Consider the following 23,169-nt stretch of genomic DNA (forward strand, 5'->3'; position numbering starts at 1 on the left):
GCCACTGTGTCAACTGTCCTACTTGGGTTGCCGTATGTAGCGGACCATCTCGCACATGCCATGCACACTACAGATCGGGTGGTGACGACGACGACGACAAGCGCTGCTCGGAACATCTCTCAACAAAAAGGTCCATAAATGTTTATTTCTTACTTGGCAACTCTTCATGTTTAGACAGACTGTATTCAAAACACATTTTAACTGATATTGAGTTGATGTCGCAGTTTTAAACTTTTAATTATCTGCTTTATTTCAAAGTTTCGAGTTTTGGCTAGCAGGCGGAGCTAATAATAACGAATGGGCAATTAAGCAAGAAAGTTTGATTATTGCTTTTTTATTCACGTTTATTTGTAAGAAATGTGCCTTTTGCTACGATTAAACTGAAAATATAGCCACCAGATGAATACTCTTAATAACATGTATGTGAAGTTAGCGGCTAGCTTCAAAGCCCCTAGTATCGTGTACCTCTGAACGGTTTTACCCATAGACCGTATAGGCCTATATAAAAGGTATTACAGTGTTTTTTTGAGTCAATGCGATATAAAGTATGTTACTTAACTTAGTCAGAATCTATCATTAAACCTGTGGGTTAGGGGTCGAAAAGTAAAAATTCTACTCATGCCAAACAGTACAAAAACTGCTCCCAGTTACTCCATTTCTAGACACAAATGCATCCAATAAATTACACAAACCTCTGTAGTCGTGCTATCAAGTGGGTGTAGTAATGCAGGCAAACAGGTGATGGATGATTAGGAACACCTGTGGAGCAGAGCCCTGATCTGATTGCAGGGTTCGTACGGGTGCTTGAAATCCTTGAAAATGCTTGACATTTGACGTGGTGTTTTCAAGGTTGTGAAAGTGCTTGAATTTTGGGAATGGTGCTTGAAATTGAGAAAGTGCTTGAAAATGTAAATGCTTTACTTTTACAATAAATTGCTGTCTGACTGAATAGTTCGCTTTTTAGATTAAAATAAAAGAATTGCTTCGCTTCTACATAAAACAGCTCCGCTGCGGCCTTCCCACGCTGTGCGCGCGACCTGCAAGTGTTTGTGTTACGTGTGACCTGGGCATTCTGAAGAGTGATAGATGACAGTGTGCCAGGAGGTTGCCGTTTCAACGAGCGTTGGCTAGCAGAAGACAAATACAAGCCATGGCTAAGACGAGGGTCAAGCCCACGAGTAGCCTCCTGCAAAGTTTGCAAAAATAACGATGCGAGAGTCTGCGCTGACGAGCCACGTGAAAGGTACGCCGTAGTAGAGCATTTTAGATTAGGCTAACGTTGCATGTTACGTTTGTTTAAGCTAACGTTAGCAAGCTGAATAGCGAACTCGATTGAGGGATAATAATAATAATTGCAGTGGACAATCATTTCAGAGGAGCGTACCTATGTTATGTGGGTTACAGTCGCCATCGTGTGGTGTTCAGAGGATGAAGCACTCACGGCATTTCGTGTTATAGTCACGAAATATAATCTATTGATTCGACACAGAGCGATTTTGAAAGCAATGTATTTCTACTGGTAGTATGTTTCGTGCCTAAACCAAATGACTTGCTCTATCGAAATCAGTCACATTGACCTGAAGACACATTTTCGTTTGTATTACTGGTCTGGGGGAAGCTCACGAGTGTGTTTGTGTATTTTTGCATTTGTGTACCGGGGAAACACTTACAAGAAACACCGGCTGTTGTTATGATTGCTGTGATGTTACATTAGTCCGTTTTCCGCTTGTAATAATGCCGTTACAAGCTTCAAAGTTGTATTTATCATCTGAATTTGCCGAAACAAGTTTAATATTCTGAAAGCCAATACTTTGTTTATTTGAAAACAGATGAAAACTAACTGTCTTTTATATCAAATTGAAGTATTATACAAGTAAAACTACATTTTTGCTTTAATCCCATGTAATTGTAGAATGAACACACTCTTCCTTTGAAGATGTATAAGTCAGGAGTCTTGAGCAGTCAAAATTACCTACAAATCATTGTACACATTTGTAAATATTATTTTCCACCTGTTACCATTGTGAGTCTATTTTTATGCAGCTCTGCGTGATTTTGTGGCTACAATTCAGGCTAATACGCTACCAGAGGTGGAATAAGTACTCAGATATTGTACTTGAGTAAAAGTAGAAGTACTCAGATCTTGTACTTGAGTAAAAGTAGAAGTACTCGGGTCTTGTACTTGAGTAAAAGTAGAAGTACTCAGATCTTGTACTTGAGTAAAAGTAGAAGTACTCGGGTCTTGTACTTGAGTAAAAGTAGAAGTACTCAGATCTTGTACTTGAGTAAAAGTAGAAGTACTCGGGTCTTTTACTTTGGTACTTCTACTTTTACTCGAGTGTAGGAATACTCTGTTACAGTAAAAGTCCTGCATTCAAAATGTTCCTCAAGTGAAAGTAGAAAAGTATTCTCATCAAAATATAGTGAAAGACAGTAAAAGTAGTCATTGTGCAGATTGGTCCATTTCAGAATAATAGATATGATATGTTTTATAATGATTGATCATGAAAGTGTTCTCAAAGCTGGTGAAGGTGCAGCTAGTCTGAATGACTTTGTATACTGCAGGGTAGCTGGTGGATTTACTCCAGGTGGAACTAAAGTCTGATTTAACACTTGATTAGATTTCACATCATTCATCCACATCTGAGAAGTAACTAAAGGGATTAAATACATTTAGTGGAGGAAAAGTACACCATGTACCTCTGACTTATGTTTACTGCCGACCTAAAAGTACCTCAAAAATAGTAATCAATAATGTATTGAAAAGTTATTTGGCTGATTGTTTTATATTGGCTCAGACAGGTTATATGGGAGGCCCAGTCGACGTACAGATCAGTAATTTTGAAATATTAAACTTAGTGTTCTTTTAATTTTTCATCCTCGTGTAGAAGGCTATCACGAAACACACATTTGGTTGTTTATAGCATAAAGAACATCTGATTTAATGTGAGGTAGGGAAATAATCATTTGAGTATGTGTATATAAATATGTAATTTACAACAGCTGTAAGATGCTTGAAAATGCACCTTGAAAGTGCTTGAATATGACTTTGGAAAAGGTGTAAGAACCCTGTGATCGGTTGTCATGTGTCCTGCATCTTTTAAATGCTGCATGTGCATCTAGAAACATAGATTTATATAAACCACTAGATGACTCACCCCGCGCTGCTGGCCAATGGAGACCGACGTTGCCACATGGCGGCTCATTCATCATAACATTACAGGACTGTCTCAGAAAATTAGAATATTGTGATAAAGTTCTTTATTTTCTGTAATGCAACTAAAAAAACAAAAATGTCATACATTCTGGATTCATTACAAATCAACTGAAATATTGCAAGCCTTTTATTATTTTAATATTGCTGATTATGGCATACAGCTTAAGAAAACTCAAAAATCCTATCTCAAAAAATTAGAATAGTTCCTCAGACCAAGTAAAAAAAAAAGATTTATAACAGCAAAACACAATCAAACATTTGAAAATGTCCATTAATGCACTCAGTACTTGGTTGGGAATCCTTTTGCACGGATTACTGCATCAATGCGGCGTGGCATGGAGGCAATCAGCCTGTGGCATTGCTGAGGTGTTATGGATGCCCAGGATGCTTCAATAGCGGCCTTTAGCTCATTAGCATTGTTGGGTCTGGTGTCTTTCAGCTTCTTCTTCACAATACCCCACATATTCTCTATGGGGTTCAGGTCAGGGGAATTTGCAGGCCAATCGAGGACAGTAATGCCATGGTCAGTACACCAGTTACTGGTGGTTTTGGCACTGTGGGCAGGTGCCAGATCATGCTGGAAAATGAATTCCTCATCTCCATAGAGCTTTTCAGCAGACGGAAGCATGTAGTGCTCTAAAATCTCTTGGTACACAGCTGCATTTACTCTGGGCTTGATGAAACACAGTGGACCAACACCAGCAGCTGACATGGCTCCCCAAACCATCGCTGACTGTGGGAACTTCACACTGGATTTCAAGCAACTTGGATTTTGCTCCTCTCCAGCCTTTCTCCAGACTCTGGCGCCTTGACTTCCAAATGAAATACAAAACTTGCTTTCGTCTGAAAAGAGGACTTTGGACCACTGTGCAACTGTCCAGTGCTTCTTTTCCTTAGCCCAAGTCAGACGCCTCTTCCGTTGTCTTGAGTTCAGAAGTGGCTTGACCATGGGAATACGGCTATTGTAGCCCATTTCCCGGACACGTCTGTGAACAGTGACTTTTGATACCTGGACTCCAGCTTCAGTCCACTGTCTTTGAAGCTCCCCCAAATTCTGGAAGCGACTCTTCTTCACAATGCTGTTAAGGCTGCGGTCATCTCTCTTGGTTGTGCAGCGTTTCCTGCCACATTTCCCCCTTCCAACAGACTTTTTGTGGATGTGCTTTGAAACTGCACTCTGTGAACAGCTTGCTCTTTGAGAAATTTCTTTTTGTGTCTTACCCTCCTGATGGAGGGTGTCAATGACGGTCCTCTGGACAGCAGTCAGATCAGCAGTCTTCCCCATACTTGTGATTTAGTTTACTGAACCAAGCTGAGTGTTTTTCAAGGCTCAGGAAACCCTTGCAGGTGTTTCGAGTTAATTAGACGATTCAAGTGATTCGTTGAACACCCTACTAGTATACTTTTTCATGATATTCTAATATTTAGAGATAGGATATTTGAGTTTTCTTAAGCTGTATGCCATAATCAGCAATATTAAAATAATAAAAGGCTTGCAATATTTCAGTTGATTTGTAATGAATCCAGAATGTATGACATTTTTGTTTTTTTAATTGCATTACAGAAAATAAAGAACTTTATCACAATATTCTAATTTTCTGAGACAGTCCTGTATGTCTACGGTGCACTATTGAAATAACCGTAGATTGCTTAATTTTCAACACATTTTCAAACGGTTTGGTTTGTTATAAACATCAAAGATGTAGTTATGATACTGCATAATTATAATCATTAACTTGTTTTTATTCAACATGTCTTGTTGTCTCCTGTCTCATAGCCATGCTAATAACGTTTATAATCAACCAAATCGTTTGTAAATCAGTAAAGATTTCAGCGAGTTTAGAGTTTTTTTGTGCAGATCACTCTCATCACAACAGCTGTAGCAGCAGTAGTTGTTGACTGTGGTAAGATAGCCGCCAGTGAGCTACTCTGGCGACTCCCCCTTGAGCCATCTAGTGTTTATATATATCTATGTCTCGAAACCTGTCAGTGCACCTTATAGCTGTTTGCCAACCGCCATTAAACCAGAAGAAGAAGAAGAAGAAGAAAAAGAAACCTGTCAGTTTGCCAACCGCCATTAAACCAGAAGAAGAAGAAACCTGTCAGTTGTTTGCCAACTGCCATAAAACAATAGAAGAAGAAGAAACCTGTCCGTGCTTTCTTCTCAGTGTTTTCTTCCATCCAGTTTGTCCAGCTGCTGTCCGGTGAATCTCAGCTGAAGATGGCAAACTCCTTCAGATTCGGATCCACGATCGACCCATGCAGGACGGCTGAGAGGGCAGTGCTGCTGGAGGGCGAGGAAATAAGTAAAACTAAACCTATTTTTTACACATTTCATCATCCTAATTTATGGAATCAGGTTTAAGACAAAGCAACACTTTCAATAACTTGTTGCCGCCACACATACATGTAAATATATCTAATATGTATATACGACCCAAATATGTATCCATGTTCATTTAATTCATTTCTTATTTAAAAAGTGACTTACTATTAATCTTGTGTGAATCGTCCTGTTTTTCATTCTCACGCTGTTGCTTTTAAACGGTTTAAACTATTGCTAATCTGATCTGATCTAATCTTAAAGTTGGCAAAGAACCACTCCTGGATCCGGACACCCTCCTGCAGTGTCCCTTCGATAAGCACCACCTGATCCGGGTCTCCCGCTTCCCGTACCACCTGATAAAGTGCAGGAAGGTGAGTGACAGCAGCAGGCTATATATTTACATTAAAGTGGACGTGTAGGGACTTATTATCTAAAGTAAAGACGGGTAATATGGTTAAAAATCTTTATTTTCATATAAGATAAAGCACCTTTTTTTGATGTATAACGGATGTTGCTGTTTTTTTAGATAAAAAAACGTAAGCCGCTTTTTAAAACCTAATCAAAACACTTGATAGCATGTATGTGAAGGGTAGCTGCACGCCTCAAAAACTAGGAACATGAAACTAGGGATGCATATCGTTGACTTTTTTACGATACCGATACCACTGAACGATACCGATACTCAACCGATACATATCGTGATACTTTCAAAATGTATCATCCCACAATTACTCCCATGAAGCGCTTTACGGTATAGGTAACATGTCAAATTAATATTAAATTCAATTGTGGGACTTCTTGGACCTTTTAGTACTGAACAAACAATGAAAAATACATAACAAATATGAAGAAAACCGATTATGAAATATCTTTTATAACACCCGCCATCAGGTGTGCCGCGTGAACAGCACATCTTGTCAATACAAACAGACCGTTATAGCACCGTTAGAATTAATGTTAAACCTGAGATTCGACTACAGAACAAATAAATAATGGTCATGAGATCTCGGCATTGCACAAACAAACAAATCTCATCTTTAAAATTAACATTTGCCTTCACTGGTGAGAGAAAACAAATCCCATCAAAGTTCATTTGTGGGACTTACCTTTCTAGTATTGAACAAACAATGAAAAATACATAAAATATGAAGATAAACCATTATGCAATCTAATTTATAACACCTGTCATCACGGGCCACGGACTCACTTTCAAAATCAAATAAAAAATATAATTAAAAAAATTAAATTAAATTTTTAAAGTATCGAAACCGGATCTGATTTCGGTACGGTATACCAAAGCCACCAGTAACCGGTATTTCGGTGATACCGGTATGCATCCCTACATGAAACTATGGATTGGTTTTTACCGTGTTTACCGTAACATTTCTATTACGATATATAAGTTATTTCATATCTCTTAACAATCTAAATCCCCATAAAGCATCGTTCTGTTAGATCACCTCTATACTTCTGTGTGAATTACATGCATGACATAAGAGGGAAGTAAAGTAAAAACCATATTTCTTCACGTACAGAAAGAACAGGAGAGCCGCAGCACTCGCTCCCTTCAGTTTAACATGTGTACAATGTGCAGACGTGGACAAATATAATGGGAAGAAACCATTCAGAGGTTTACCACGGGATGGGTACCGAGCCCCGGTATTAAACGGGCCCCGGGGCTGAATTATTAAAGACCGTGGTACCGTTAAGCTCCGACGTTATCGGTCTTTTTATCGGTACTGGAGACATGTGGAAAATATGTCATATGTATTGTTGCTACACAAACATTATATTGCACTTTTAGTGTCACCACCTCCGTTTCTAACACGCAAACAGACTGCAAAATGCGCCTATGGTTTTTATTTTTTATTTTCGATCTTTCAAATCCAGACGAGAGATCTCTCTCACGTCTGTGTGCGAGGGGGCGGGGCAGTTCACACACACGCAGCTGCTAAATGCAGCAACACACACACACACTGCGGAGATGGCAGAGAGAACGCGCTCCGAGGTGTGGTTAAACTTTACCCGTCTCGATGCTCGTTACCAAACGTGCAATAGGTGTTTAGCATGTAAGGGCGGTAACACGAGCAGTTTGTCTAAACATTTATCAAAGTGCTCCACATCCAGACGGAGGAATGCACCGGGTTCGACTGTCTTTCTAGTAGCTCTGTAGCCCCATCCACGAGGAACGTTTCCACGTCAGGTGTTATGTATGCTAGCAGCAACACACGGAGTTAACTACATTATACAAACATGGGTTAATGATTAGAGGTCACTGAGTTATTTATTTTGTTAAAGTTTCAGCTATTCTGTTTCCAGTTCTGTCATCAGATTATTTAATACGATTTGTTAAAACATTGTTGTTTCTTTTGATGTGAAAAATTATTTATTTAAATATAAGCAATGTTAATTGTGTTCACATTTTGTTTAGCTAGTTTACCTTATTTTTTTTCTCAAAGAACCGATAAGAGTACCGTCAAAAGACCGGATCGATAAGCGGTATCGATAAAAGTAGTAGTACCGTTAAAACCTTAACGATACCCATCCCTAGGTTTACCACGACTCGATACCTTTATATTTTGACATGCTGTATAGTGTTTTTAAAATGAAAAGACTACATGCATCATGGAGGCAGATTCCACTGTTCTTCATGCATTTAAAAGGATCTTTGTGTTGCCAATGTAACCGGTTAGAACTCGAAGTGGCGATGAGGTCTTAAAACGTATGGAAAGGGTCTTAAAAAAGGTCTTAAAAGGTATTAAATTTGATTTCAGGATTCCTGCATATACCCGGAAAATGTTAAGGAAGCACGACCCCAACATTGAGCTCTTTGGTTCTAAGATAACGACATTTAAAGCTTTGTGTGTGAAATGTAAACGCCTCCATTACAGCAGCATCTCCTTCTGTCTCTGGCTGATGTAGAACCACCCGAAGCTGGCGAGCGAGTTGAAGACGTGTCCGTACAACGCTCGTCACCTGGTGCCTCAGAACCAGCTGATGTCCCACACGGAGACCTGCGAGGACCGCATCGCTGTGGACATTGAAGACCGTGAGACATCTCCTTTATACCGGCTCTGTTGGAGAAACTGGTCGCAGTCATCACATACAGAGCATCAGCTAGTTCCTGAACAGTGTCCTTCACATGCTGATATCCAAGAGAGGGAGTTCCACAGTCACAAGATGGAGGAATAGAAAGCAGTATTCAATGTTTACTTCAGATTAGCTCCACGTCAGAAATGAGCATGCTAATCACACACAATTCTGACTTTTTCACAAATTCTGACTTTTTCCACAAAATTCTGACTTTTTCAGAAATCTAAAAATGATGACTTTCTTAAAAAAAGTTGTTTTCTTCTTCTGGAAATCAAAAAAATGACTTTCTCACAAAACTGACTTTTTCTGAGAATCTTAAAATTCTGATTTTTTTTCCTCCAAATTCTGACCTTTTTTCCAAATTATGTTTTTTTCTCAATCTCCAAATTCTGAGTTTTTCAAAAACATCTCAAAATGTTTGACTTTCTCAAAATTCTGACTTTTGATCATGCTTGTCATATGTATCTCTCCATAGAGGCTGAATCATCATGTTAATCACATAGCTATCATATGCCTCAAACAGTCCTGATGCTCTTCTAGGTAATCACACATCCTGTCATGTTCACAGCTACAGTTGATACCTTTGTTAGCATGTTACTCTCATGTTGGAGGACATTCAGTACATTGTGCTCCGTTTGCAGGCGGCAGCACCAACCGACTGATCCCCCTGCAGGTCAGCACCTGGGTCAACCCCGACATGTCCGAGGACTGGGATTATGGTAATATTCCGTTATATAATAATGCTTTAAATCCTTCTCGTTATTCTCCCAGATTTGCTGTCATGAGCATCAGATCCAACTTTATTTATACAGCACATTTAAAAACAACAGAGTTGACCAAAGTGCTGTACATCAATAGATATATAAAAAGCAGCATAAATATATTTAGACAAAACCGATGGGGCAAAAAAACCATACTTATACGTGACAGTATTTCTTTACTTTTTTTTCTTTTCTTATAATAATAATAAGTTGGGACCCTTTTTCATTTTTGATTGTTATGTGGATTTGTAGTATTTGTGTTACTGGCATAGGCGACACTGGCGGTGGCCTAGGGCGCCAGATCTGGGGGGCGCTGCGCTGGTAGCTCTGGGAGGGAAAACACTTTTTTCCCCCGTTGGCGCTCATCCAAATGTTCGGCCTTGATGTAACAACATTCATAATTAAGTAAATGTAACACCCTTTTCACCCCGGTTGCACGTTTAATTTGCCCTGTACGGTGGGCGCTGTAAGTGATGAAAGTGGGGGATGTTGGCTTATCAGGCGCCCGCAGCTCACAGCCAAAGTGCGAGCGAGAGAGCGAGCAAGGGAGAGGGCGCACCGGTACCGGCGCTGTTGTTATTAGCATCTGGTGCTAGCTGCGCTAACGGAGATAAGAAGTAGATGTTTCTACAACCAGGGTGGAGGAGAGCTCTCCTGTCACACTGAGAGGCTCAGTGAGGTAAAGGACTCTTGAGTGTTTAGATCAGGGGTGTCAAACTCAATTTCATCACGGGCCACATTAGCATTATGGTCGCACTCAAAGGGCCGGTTGTAACTTTAAGACTATATAAAAATACATGTATAAATATTTAGTATATATAAAATAATGTATTGTATGACATGATTGCTTCTACATTGGATTATTATCGGATAGGGTAATAACTTCATAATTCACTACGTCTGAAAGCAGAAGTCTAGGGCAAATAATTGCAAGTCTCTTCAGTGAGAATGTCACAAAATTATTTTAAAAGAAAAGCCAAATTCTGGAGAAAGAAAAGTCAAAAAAAGAAGTGACATTTTGAAGAAAAAAATGGATTCTGAGAAAAAAGGCATATTTGAGATGCATTGTGGGACATGTAGTTTATGAGCAACTTGCTTCTGTAAAGCGGCATATAACCGTATAATAAACATATTATATTCTTTGCAAGCTCTTGTGGGGCCACAGAAAATGAAGTCACAGGCTGGATTTGGCCCCCGGGCCTTGAGTTTGACACCCCTGGTTTAGATAGTTAATTCTAGTCTAAGTTATCTCAGTGGCCACTGAGATAATCCTTGACCACAAATTATCTAAACACATATTTCCAAGGCACTCCTTTATAATTATTAGGATAAATAAAAACAGGTTTTAAATCATTCCAATGTATACTATAGGACAGTTAACCAAAAATATTGTTTAAAGTTGGAGAGATACAAAAATATGCATAAATAAATGTTAACTAGGTAAAATAAGATATGAATGAACAACAAAAATAAAATAAGCTACATGTATTGGTTATGTTCATACTTATTTGATTATTAAAATGTAAACTGATATTTTTCATAAGGGCCTTTTAGAGTTGTGCCCCCTAGATCTAGTCTCTAGTAATTGTGTGCTCAAAGTGCACCAGATTGAAACATTTTACTGTAAAATGTTAAAAAAATATATCTTCCCGGTGGGATTTGACATCCACCCCCAATTCAAACATGTTCATACAATACTGAATACATTTGAAGCCATTTTGACGTCTATTACCTATGTCAATAAGTTTCTGTTTTTGCAGTGTATTTGTCTTTGGTAGAGATTTTTTATTTATTCTTTACAAATAAAATGTCACCTAAAATCTCACCTAGGGTAGCAAATTGTCTAGAACCGGACCTGGTACTAGGCCTCAAGAGCCTTTCTTGTGCTGACACATAAGCCGCGTTCACACCGCAGTACGTTTCCCACTTTAGTTCCGATATAGTTCCGAAATGTCGCGTTCACACCAAAAAGAGCCGGAATTAAATTTAGTTCATGAGAACTTTTTTTACCCCCTTTCCCGTCCCTGCTAGAGAGCAAGGACTTTCGTGGGAGAAAAAGGTTCCTATGTCTGATTGGCTGGGCGGATTGAAAACCACGCCCCGTAAAACTCAAAAGTGTTGTGAAGCCACCATTTTATTATCCTCACATAAGCATCATTAGCATTAGCATTAGCCCAGTGCAGAAACGCAGAGAGACTAACTTATGGCAACACAAAATAAAACATGGGAGCGGTGGAGATGAGGAGGTGTCGGCGTTCTGGAGATTTACTCGGAATGCTTCAGTAGAAGCTGCTGGGACTCCCAGCAGCTTCTACTGAAGCCAGTCCCCAACTCCGGGGACTTCCGGCCGGGGATTTTGAGCGGCAGTATACGCCGTGAAGTTGTTTGCGGCCTGCCAGTAAACCCAAAGAAGAAGAAGAAGAAGTGACGTCAGCGGCTTCATTTGCCTAATCCAACCCAGGGACTTATTCCGGTGTGAACGCGATCTGTACTTAGTTCATCAGAACTAAAGAGTTCTGATGAACTACGTTCTCATGAACCTTTGTGGGAAAAGTACTGCGGTGTGAAAGCGCCTATAGAAACAAATTGGCGGGGTGCACTTCGCACGCGCACACACAAAAAAATTCCACGCGCTCCGCGCTCACATTATGCTGGACCCACGTGCCTTAGCGCCGCTGATATGACTCCATCCTAGGGGAAACACTGAGTAACACATGCGTCACGTCCGGGCAAAAAGTACGGCCACGTCCACTTTTGGGGAAAACAACGCTGTCATTTGAACGGCGATCGAGCCGTTAACTATTAGTGTGCGAAAAAGTACACGTCCCACCGTCCGGGACGTGTTATTTACAATATCGGACACGTAGATCTTTCAATTGACTTGTCCGCCGGACAAGTGACGTTTTTCGCCCTGATTTATTGTCAAATTATTGATAAATTCAGTTTACAAAAGGCAGAACTCATTCACAAATTGTACGTGTCCTCCATTGTTCGTTTAGAAATGTTAGTTTTGGTTCTGCTTGTCGATTCCTAAGGAAATGCATCTCGCCGCTTTCTGTACAGTTAGACGGGGCGGGGCGGGAAGTGTAGCACAGTGGCAGGGTTGGGAAGCAAAACTCGGTGCCGAGTAGGAACAAATAACAATTGTCCGGTCCCGGGATTGATAAGAGTTGTGAGGACAGGAGGCGAGGCCGAGCCCCGCGGACCGCAGCTCTCTCTCTATGCTCCGGATCAGCTGATCGCTGCATGGTGCAGCTCAGCGTCTCTCTCTCTTTCTCTCTCTCTCTCTTTCCACGCACAGCGGACCTGCTGCCCGTTTAACAGCCTCATCTTTGTCAAACTTTCTTATGTTCTTTCTCTTAACACGTAATGAAGGTTATTAAGCGTTTTAGTTCCTGTGTTGTTAATATTGACCGCCATTTCCTTTATGAAGTGAAGCAGCCTCCCTGTCTGTGTCCTCGCGCTGTCCTCACATCCCCGGACCCCCAGACTCGGAGGAGCACAGGGATGTCAGTATTGTTTATGAAGCAGGCTATAGAAAGTACATTATTGAAATGAAAATACTATTTATTTACTTTTACAAACAGTGAGCAGCTGCAGCATGTGTATTGCAGGACATCTGTAAGCGTTTTTGAGTTTTAGAAAAGCGCTAGGCCTATAGGCTATAAATATAATGTATTATTAGGCCTATGTGTCAGACATGTGTGGTTGGACTCTGTCTCACAGGCAGGTTGCAGCATGTGTGTTGCAGGACATGTGTTGGACACACAGACTGTGTGGTTGGACTCTGTCTCACAGGCAGGTTGCAGTGTAACATCAGAGGAGACTGGGCCAATTGTACATTCCCAAACTGCACCACTTAGAACTAACTAAACAATGCAGAGATTATTTTTTATATAATTGTATTCAATAACTGTAAGAAATTAAACAGTATGAAGTGATTTGTAAATAGAAATACAGATTTGACTTAATGTTTTCATAAATATATTTTTATCCCAGTTTGTCATCAGACTTATTTTTACCCTCTCAAAGAACCGGAATCGAGAACCGAAAAACAGAACCGGAATCGTTAAAATCCAAACGATACCCAACACTATGTGTGATGCAGTAAAATCTTACCTCTAAAATATTTTTAAAATACGATGGCGAAGAAGAAGATTCCAGTGGGCCCAATTTGTGTCCATTCTGGACAAGTGAAAAATGTGTTCGGACAAGTAAATTGCCAAACTCACCATGGACAAGTACTCTCTAAAAACTTTTTCTCACACTGCATTAACACAAAAATCATTAAGTGTGTGGCTGGCTGGCTGGCGCCTTAAAGGTGGGGTAGGTAATTTTGGAGAAACCGGCTCGAGTGCACTAGAATTTGAAAATACACAACCGGAAAAAATCGGCCACTTCCTTACAGAGCTCCTCCTCCAACACACACGAACGCACACATGACCAATGAGGGCACGAGATAAGTTTGTGCACAGATGGAAGGCTGACAGGCAGGTAGGCCATCCAGTTACTTTAGGCGGGCCGGCTCAGATGATTGGTCGTGCTTTTTACAGCGCTACGGCTTCCACAGATGAGATATTTTATGGATTTTTTTGTCAAAGCACTTCAGATATTCATTGCTATCGGGATGTTAAGAGCATTCCATGGAATATAACAAAAAGTGTATCTCGAGCCGATTTCTCAAACTTACCTACCCCACCTTTAATGCAATCAAATGTAAAAGTTATGATTGATGAAAGTAGTAATTCGGTCGATTTGTAAACATCTACATCTACAAATCGAGAAAATACCCTTAGACTCCAGAGCAGGGGTCACCAACCTTTTTTAGGGTGAGGGCTACTTTTAAAATATAAAGCAAGTCGTGAGCTACTTTAACTCTTTTTTTGTTTTTTGCAGTGTATATATTTAGCACATTTGAACATTATGATATGCTGACCTTTAACCTTTGTGTGCTGTTTGGGTCTATGGGACCCGTTTGCAGTGTTTACTAAAATAACATGTATTTAATTATTTTAACCTGCTTTATTTTGGGGGTGGACGGGCCTCACCTCCTCTAGGGGGTCCTCACCTCCTCTAGGGGGGTCCGAGGGTATGCTCCCCCGGGAAGATGTTTTTTTTAATTAGTGCGAATGCTGTTTACATAGTACTTCAAATCTTTATTCCCCTTATTTCAGCCAATACTTTGGCTCTCCATAACTTCAGCTTATTTTCAGCTACAGAAACCATTCAAATATTAAACTATTCAGCCTTTTCAGCAATTGATGGGAAACTTTCAACTTTTTCAAAATACTTCATACTTTTTGAAATATTCAGCTTTTTAAACTCTATTTTTAACATTGAAGTCAATGGGAGATGCCTTCAAATCCTGTTTTCCTACACCTTGCGCCAAATGCTACTCCTTCCACATACTTTCAGCTAGACACTTCATTCCAACTTTTAAATGACCACAAGACCTTCAGCTATTCAATTCTTATTCAGATTTTTGATATCTTTTAAACTTTTTGAGATATTGAACTTAGTTTGGAGCTTGGTAGAGAGGCCTTTCTCAGATTTTAACATTAGAGTGGATGGAGCAGCTCGTTAAGTCTAGAGTGCTTTGATCTCAAAACAGAGTGCAGGAGTGCTTGAAATTCTCCCCCAAAAATGCGTTAAACTTGCCATAATTCCCAAACCCTACACTCCTCAGACATATTTTTTCAAGAAAAACGTAGGAAAACCTCTCTTAGGTTGGAAAATAAAAAGATATTTAAAAAAATGCCTCTTGAGGGCATGAAGTGACAAAGTCCAGCTAGCTCCCAATTGATTCCCATGTTAAATTGTTCCGGATCTTTCTTCAGAACAGAGTGAAGTAAACTTTAGACAAACTGCTCTCCTCTTCACATTTACCACACAAAACCCAAACAAAAAACATATTTCAGTTCATTGGGGTTCCCTGATGCTCACGGTCTGGTATTTTTTTTTTTTATACACAAGTTATTGAGCCGTATCCGCTCTACATCCTGAACTCCTCCCTTCGATGCAATGCACTTCCGTTTTGGCGGACTGGGTTTGTTTTGCTAGCTAGCTCCGTTGTGCCGACAAAGCACTGATATCGCAGAGACAAAGAGGATATAACAATTACAACATGAAGAAAAGTGGTTCGGGAACTACGTGTGCGGTAGTTGGTTGCAATCACTCGAGAAAGCACCTGAACGAGTGGTTAGATAGAGAGTGCTACGACCACAAACCAGCACCCAGCACCCAGCCATGTTGTTCATTAAATACAGATAAACACAACAAATACTGCATGCATTGTATTTTTTAATATTATATATGAATATTTTCATAGTGATGTAATTGTGTGGGCTGCTTTTATATTTTAATTTGTAATACCTGTTAGGATTAAACATGTGATCTTTCTTGTTGAAGCCATTTCTTTAGTTTCCTCTCAACAATTAATTAATTCAGTGTTATTTATGTACAGTATGAGCTTAATATGAATGATGAACTGTGTTAAAAGAAATTGTAGCACTCTAAGGAACATATGAAATGCAATAATGCAATAACAGTGCAATAATGAAATTAAATTACATCAAACTTTATTTTCACTCAAACAGTACAGGCACATATGATATATTGCACAGCATAAAGAGATCATGTAAATTGTGAATTATGTAAACAACAGACAACTGTTGGCTCCTGTGGGCATGACCTAAATAAGGCAGTTTATTTTGGTTTTAAAATGCTGAGATATTTACTGCAGAACTGTAACCTTCCCTCAACAAAATCGTCAACAATTTTCGGGAGCATGTGGGCAAAGTAGAATGTGCGCAGCCTTATGATATGCCTTCAGACTGTCCATTGCTTTTCCATCTATTGCCATGGATTGAACGAAGTAGGAGCAAATTTTGCTGTACGTTATGCTGGGCCACGTCGTCATGTTATCCTCCCAGTTTTGCACTGAATTCGGGTGGGGGAGAGTAACGCCATCTCCAGTCAAAGAAGTAGAATCGTGTTCCCAAGCTAGCATCACTGTTAGCATCGAAATCGCTGTGTTTACACCAGTGCCCGTCTGACTGTTTACACCGGTTTACACCGACAGACGCTGTGCAAAAGACTTCCGGCGGAAATGAAGTGCATTTGTGTAGGGTTATGGCGCTACCCGTGGTTTGTCGCGTAAACTTGTCTATAGGAGCCATATTTTTTGAACAGGTGGCAAAATTGTCAGATATAATCCCCAATGCATTCTTATGGGACTCAGTGCTGCAGTTGGTTGTCATGGTGTTGCTGGGCAGATTGGAGACACACACACACACACACACACACACACACACGAGTGACATCATCCAATCAGAGCAGACACCATGGAAACCTTTGATCTCTGGGTTTACACACACAGGTGTTTGTAAACATTCAATCACTACTACTTACATTTAATATCTTTATTTAACTCCTTCAGCCTAATTTCAGCTGCAGGAACCATTCAAATATCAAACTATTCAGCCTTTTCAGCACATGATGGGAAACTTTCAACTTTTTCAAAATGTTATACTTTTTAAAATATTCAGCTTTTTAAAGTCTTTTTTTTAACATGGAAGTAATTGTAATGCATTTGAGCTGTCACACACACACGCACACACTATCTCTCAGACACACACACTCTCATGCACACACTCTCATGCACACTGACACACACACTCTCACACACTGACACACTCCCTCTCTCACACAGACACACAATCTCTCTCACACACACACACACACACACACACTCTCACACAGACACACTCTCTCTCTCTCTCTCTCTCTCATACACACACACATCCACACAGACACAAACACTCTTTCTCTCTCACAGACACACTCACTCACTCTCACACACGCACACACCGATGATGATGAATGATCAAGAGAAGAGAGGGCGATCAAGAGAAGAGCGGGCGATCAAGAGAAGAGCGAGAGAAGAGAGAGGGCGATCAAGAGAAGAGAGAGGGCAATCAAGAAAAGAAAGAGGGCGATCAAGAGAGAGAAAGAGGGCGATCAAGAGAGGAGACAGGGCGATCGAGAGAAGAGAGACAGGGCGATCGAGAGAAGAGAGACAGGGTGATCGAGAGAAGAGAGACAGGGTGATCGAGAGAAGAGAGAGGGCGATCAGGATAGAGAGAAGGGAGAGGGCGATCAAGAGAAGAGAGGACGAAGAGAGAGTGGGCGATCAAGAGAAGAGAAGAGAGTGAGAGAAGAGAGAAAGGGCAATCAAGAGAAGAGAGACAGGGTGATCGAGTGAAGAGAGAGGGCTATCAGGATAGAGAGAAGAGAGAGGGCGATCAAGAGAAGAGAGGGCGAAGAGAGAGTGGGTGATGAAGAGAGCGAGAGAAGAGAGAGAGGGCAATCAAGAGAAGGAAGAGGGCGATCAAGAGAGAGAAAGAGGGCGATCAAGAGAGCGAGAGAGGGCGATCAAGAGAAGAGAGACAGGGTGATCGAGAGAAGAGAGAGGGCGATCAGGATAGAGAGAAGAGAGAGGGCGATCAAGAGAAGAGAGGGCGAAGAGAGAGTGGGTGATCAAGAGAAGAGAGAGGGCGATCAATAAAAGAGAGAAGAGAGGGCGATCAATAGAAGAGAGAGAGGGCGATCAAGAGAGAGAGTAATGTAACCTCCTAATGCAATTACTAACTCCTATGAAAATGTTCAAAAAGTGCTCAAACCTCACGTGTGCTAACTCTCCAGCCGTGAAGACATCTACGGGACAGTTTTGAGATGTCTTCAAATGTTGTTGTCATGGCAACACAATGCTCACCATGAAACACGGTTTTCTCATAACTTCAGTGAAAATGCCAAAACTTCACAGGTTTGGTAACGATGCAGCCATCAACACATCTAAGCGTATTATGGGGTGTCATCAAATGCCGTTGCCATGGCGACAGATCATTCACCATGAAGTTAGTTCAAATATTCTGCTGCTTTCCCAAGCCTTTTTACTTTCTTTTCTCTTAATACAAATTCATTCACTACTACTTACATATGAAATGTAACTCCTTCAGTCTATTTTCAGCTGCAGAAACCATTCAACTATTACATTATTCAGCTATATCAGGACATCAAGGCTATATATGTTGTTGTTTATACCTTTTTTTTTTCTCTTTTTTTTTATATTAAGCTTTTTCTGCATTTTTGTAGCTAAAAGCAGCCATAAATGTTCACAGTTTACAGCATTCGCACGCATTTTCTGCAGGAAATGCATTTTCTAGTGTTGAAGTGAAATGCATCAATCTGGTGCACTTTGTGCACAAAATGAATTTATGGACACAGCTCTCAACACTCAGATGAAAGAGAGCTGTATACTTTTCAATAATCAAAAAATCTTTAGAATATGATCACAACAATAACAAATCATTTAAACTGGTTTATTCGTATCTTATGTTACCTAGTTAGCATTCTTTCTTTTATTTATGCATATTTTACAAATCACTCCCCTTTTAAACTGTTTACTGTTTTTTTTTTTACTGTCCTTCACATTGGAATGATTTCTTACTTTATCTACATTAAATAGATAAAGGTGTGCTCTCCCTAGCTCTCTCGCTCACTCGCTCTCTCTCTCCCTCTCTGCCAAGCTCTCTTGCTCACTCGCTCTTTCTCTCTCTCCCTCGCTGTCTCGCTCACTGAGGCTATGTGCTCCTCCGTGGCGATGACATGTCCCCCCTGTCCCCAGTGGAAATTAAGCCGTGTGTGTCAAGTGCAATAAATATATATGCAAGTTGCAAAACCCAGAGTAAAGCTCTGCCCCTCATGTGCTGTATGGCTGATGTGCTGTGTAGATTCTGCCAGAAGGAAAATCAGCGGGGAGGTGCCACATTGCTTTTCTTCCCGACTGCAACGCTGGTCCCGCAAATCAAGCAAGAACGTGATTGGTCGATATTCATTGTGGGGGTGGGGTGAGGAGGGGTGTTAGATAGATATAGAGTTGTAGTAAGTAGATATAGTTCGCTATGATTTAGGTTTTCCTTTATGCATAGAGTAGATTATTTTAATTACATTTCCTTTTTTGTTTGTGTATTTTTTTACATTTTGGATTTGCTTGGCGAGCTATTTTTTGAACATGGCCCGCGCGCGACTCACGTTAATAGAAAGCACAATATGAAAATACAAGGACATAAGTTAGAATACACCGAACTACAACTTAAATGTACTATAGTCATTAACTAATCTGCACAACAGTTGAATTTCCTTTTTGGTATAAATGTTGCAGGCGCCTGCTTCTTATGAAACATGCATGTGTGTTTTTAAAGTGACCCTAAGGGGCTTGAGATGCACATATTTAATGCACAATATGTAACCTGATCTTCTCTCTCTCCCCTTGCACACTCTGAACATTTGTCAGTGAAGGTAACAGTTTTATTTTTCTTTGTTTCTTGCAGAGGTCGATGACGCAGCGCCTCCATTTGTGTGGGGGGTGAACACAGTGATGAATCATCGGTAAGTGCTCAGATTCAGCTTAAAAACATCATCATAAACCAGGGGTGTCAAACTCAAGGCCTTCAAAAAAGAAGAAGAAATCTAGATAGCAAAATAATTAAACAAGCGAGTGCCTGTTTTTCCTGGCCAAGGACAGGTTCATTGAACACAACACGAGCGTAACCTGTCTTCACTATAGGTCTTCACGTGGTTATGTCTCGTCTGAAAGGAGTAACGGAGAGCATCGGAACGTCGCTCCAGCTCTTCAAATATTGCAGTACCCATAAGGAGCCGTACACATGCCGCAGTGTTTGCGAGGCTGTGTCTTTAGTTGTAAGCACAGTGGCGATCTGTTGTTATTAGCATCTGGTTAGCTAGCTCTCTCCTGAGAGGCTCAAATAACCTCAGCTCAGTGAGGTTAAGGCACACCTTGATATGATCATTATAGTTATTAATGAGACTCAATTATTAACAGGTATAAAATACTATATGACAGTAACAAAAAAAAGTTGTTAAAAATAACAAGAATAGAGTTTGAAAGGGGAGTGATTTGTAAAATATCCAGAAAGAAAAATCTGTCATTGTCAGATGGTATATTACGCTGTTTTTTTTCTGCTTCGAATAATTCTCTCCTTTTTCACCATACCTGTGTTTGCATCACTGAATATGTTTATTATACGGTTACATGCCGCTTTAAAGAAGCACGTTGCCCATAAACTACATGTCCCACAATGCATCTCGTTTTGTGACATGCGCACTGAAGAGACTTGCAATTATTTGCCCTGGACTTCTGCTTTCAAACTTAGTTAGTTATTACCCAATCCGATAATAACCCAATTCAGAGGCAATAATGTAATATAATACATTATTTTATATATATATATCTATAGATATAGATATAGATATAGATATAGATATAGTTACAACCGGCCCTTTGAGTGCAACCATAATGCTAATGTGGCCCGCGATGAAATTGAGTTTGGCACCCCTGTCATAAACAATCAAAGTCTACTTTTTAAATAGTGCAGAGTATCCCCTGTCTTCTGTCTCTCATTGGTTACTTTATCAGGGTTTGTAAAGTCAACATTTACTGAGAAAAGAGACGTTATCATTTCCAAAAGTACAGATGTTCCTGTCTGGAGACAGTCGTTAAAGATAGTCAAATGTAAAGATATTCTCCCACTTTTTCTCATCCTAATTCAGCTTATTTCTTAGTAAAGTTAACATGTGTTAATTCCTAAAACATGGCAAGTAGATTTTAATGAGTTTGTGTTTTGACATTGCGTTGTAACATCTTTAAAAATGCACTAACGTAGGTCCTGATTGGACGGCATTACAGGACATTATTTGATCTATCTTGCCCTAAAATGTAGGAAACCCTGATTTTACAGAGCCATAGATTACCAGAAATTACCAACGAGTGTTTGAGCTTCAACAGGATAATAGTACAACTTTTAAAAAATCACGTTATCCATCGTTTTGTGCAACAATTTTAAGGAACTTGCAAACAAAAGCGGTCAAGCGTAGAAGAAATCGTCGCTTTCGAAGATAAATCCCCAAGAATTCAGGACTTTTGGATTTATTTTCCTCACGGACGGCAAAAAAAGTCCGACATTATACGATTTAAAAACAAAAACAATAATCGTGGCTTGATATTGAGTAAGAAGATGTTTTTATGAACCCCACAGCTTCTGTTACTACCAATAGAAATACATTGCTTTTAAAATCGTTCTGTGTGACACGAAAAAAAGGGGGAAATCGTGTTGGTGAACACGAATCAATAGATTAAATTTTGTGTCTATAAAGGCCCGGACACACCAATCTGACAACAAAGAACTGACACAGACGGACCCGACTGTTGTGTCGCCTCGCGTCTCTGCGTCTCTGCCATGTGTCACAATGGAACACACCGCAAAGACTTCAGCCGACGGCCAAGAAGCACGTACGAACTGCGCATGCGTGAGTGGCAATAACTGTCCTTACCAGCAGGCGGCGGTAGTGTGTATTTGTCATACAACCGGAAGACAGACTGCGTGATATAAACAAACAACACATTTCGATTTCGGCCGTCGATGAGCGTCCTGTCGCCCTACTCAGATTTGTGTCCCGTCGTGTCTTTTCGGCCGTGCCGACACTTTCCGCTAGGCTGTCGGCAAAATAAATCACTCTGATTGGCTGTTCAGCTTAGCGAATCAGTGCAAGAGAAGTGAAACGGAAATGAAGAAGGCACACACAGACGGCTATTATTTTTCATTTTCCAGGACCGCACTAAACATGTTTTCGATTATAAATCGTGAAACAGTCTGTGGACGAGAGTGAAAATGGAACGCACGCTATTTGTTTGTTTATATCACGCAGTCTGTTCTTCTCTCGGTTATCACGCAGTCTGTCTTCCGGTTGCCTCTTTTGAATGACGAATACACACTACCGCCGCCTGCTAGTAAGGAGAGTTATTGCCACTCACGCATGCGCAGAGTTCGTACGTGCTTCTTGGCCGTCGGCTGAAGTCTTTGCGGTGTGTTCCAGTGCGACACATGGCCAAGACGCAGAGAGGCGACACAGCAGTCGGGTCCGTCTGGACGTGTTCTTTGGAGTCAGCTTGGTGTGTCGGCCTTAACTCGAAATGCCGTGAGACTGGGTTGTTCTATCTTATACACTCGGGCCTTCATTATCCTGTGCACCTCCTTGACAGAGTGCTTCAGTATTTCCCAAATAGCATGTATTATGTTTTAGTACGTTCTTTGTGTCTCTGCAGATTTGAGATGAAGCCGACCAACAACCTGGGTCCGAGCTTCAGGACCCCCAACACGCTGCCCTGGGCCGAGTTCTAAATCATAAAACAAAGTAACACGTGTTATATAAACGCATGCGTTAATGTTTCTTTTAGAATGTGTCCTGTCCTTAACCTTAATCCCATTTCAAGTTTTAAATCGGCTCTACTTTGATTATTTTTTTATCAACGCTCGCTGAGAAAACTGATGGCCTTCAGTCTTGTTTTGGATTTTCGGGTGTTAGTGTGTTGTATTCTGTGTGCTTGCTTTTATTAAAAGGTGCTTTTTTTGTTATGAACTTCTTCATTCATCAATTGCATGTTTTTCTACATGACGGAATTGTTTTACTATAACCTAAAATCAAAACATGAAATATAATAAGCTTTTAAAATGAAGAAAAACATAGAAAATAAATGAAATATAAACAAGACCCAAATGTTCATCGTGAGTAGAAATAATAATAAAGTACAAGACAAATACAAATACTATAAAAGAACATTTGAAAGTAGTACGTTAAGAACAACACATTTGGAAACACACATTTTGCAAGCTGTGTGCACGGCTGGACTGGTT

At 40.3% G+C, this 23,169-nt stretch overlaps 1 protein-coding gene across 2 annotated transcripts; it reads left to right on the forward strand.

Annotated features, from left to right (window-relative positions):
* Window positions 1-22,894, forward strand: gtsf1 (gametocyte specific factor 1). 2 transcript variants are annotated; one of them, XM_079675287.1, is made up of 7 exons: window positions 1-130; window positions 5,403-5,523; window positions 5,805-5,914; window positions 8,466-8,592; window positions 9,278-9,355; window positions 19,789-19,846; window positions 22,581-22,894. In XM_079675287.1, exons 2-7 carry the CDS (start codon window positions 5,439-5,441, stop codon window positions 22,654-22,656), a joined length of 534 nt encoding a protein of 177 aa, XP_079531413.1. In that variant the 5' UTR covers window positions 1-130; window positions 5,403-5,438; the 3' UTR covers window positions 22,657-22,894. The 2 variants fall into 2 exon arrangements, with proteins under 2 accessions (XP_079531413.1, XP_079531412.1); XM_079675286.1 differs by having other exon boundaries at window positions 16-130; window positions 5,386-5,523.
* Window positions 22,895-23,169: the final 275 nt, after the last annotated feature.

Source organism: Notothenia rossii, assembly GCF_949606895.1.
Source record: "Notothenia rossii genome assembly, chromosome: 4".
In the NCBI taxonomy this organism is placed as follows: domain Eukaryota; kingdom Metazoa; phylum Chordata; class Actinopteri; order Perciformes; family Nototheniidae; genus Notothenia; species Notothenia rossii.

What these genes read in the sequence shown, in the direction of transcription:
- gtsf1 (XM_079675286.1), top strand. Translation starts at nt 61, where the DNA reads ATGCACACTACAGATCGGGTGGTGACGACGACGACGACAAGCGCTGCT. An exon ending in GCTGGAGGGCGAGGAAATAA is followed by an intron (nt 5,524 to 5,804) that starts GTAAAACTAAAC and finishes CTAATCTTAAAG; the next exon opens with TTGGCAAAGAACCACTCCTG. An exon ending in CGCTGTGGACATTGAAGACC is followed by an intron (nt 8,593 to 9,277) that starts GTGAGACATCTC and finishes CTCCGTTTGCAG; the next exon opens with GCGGCAGCACCAACCGACTG.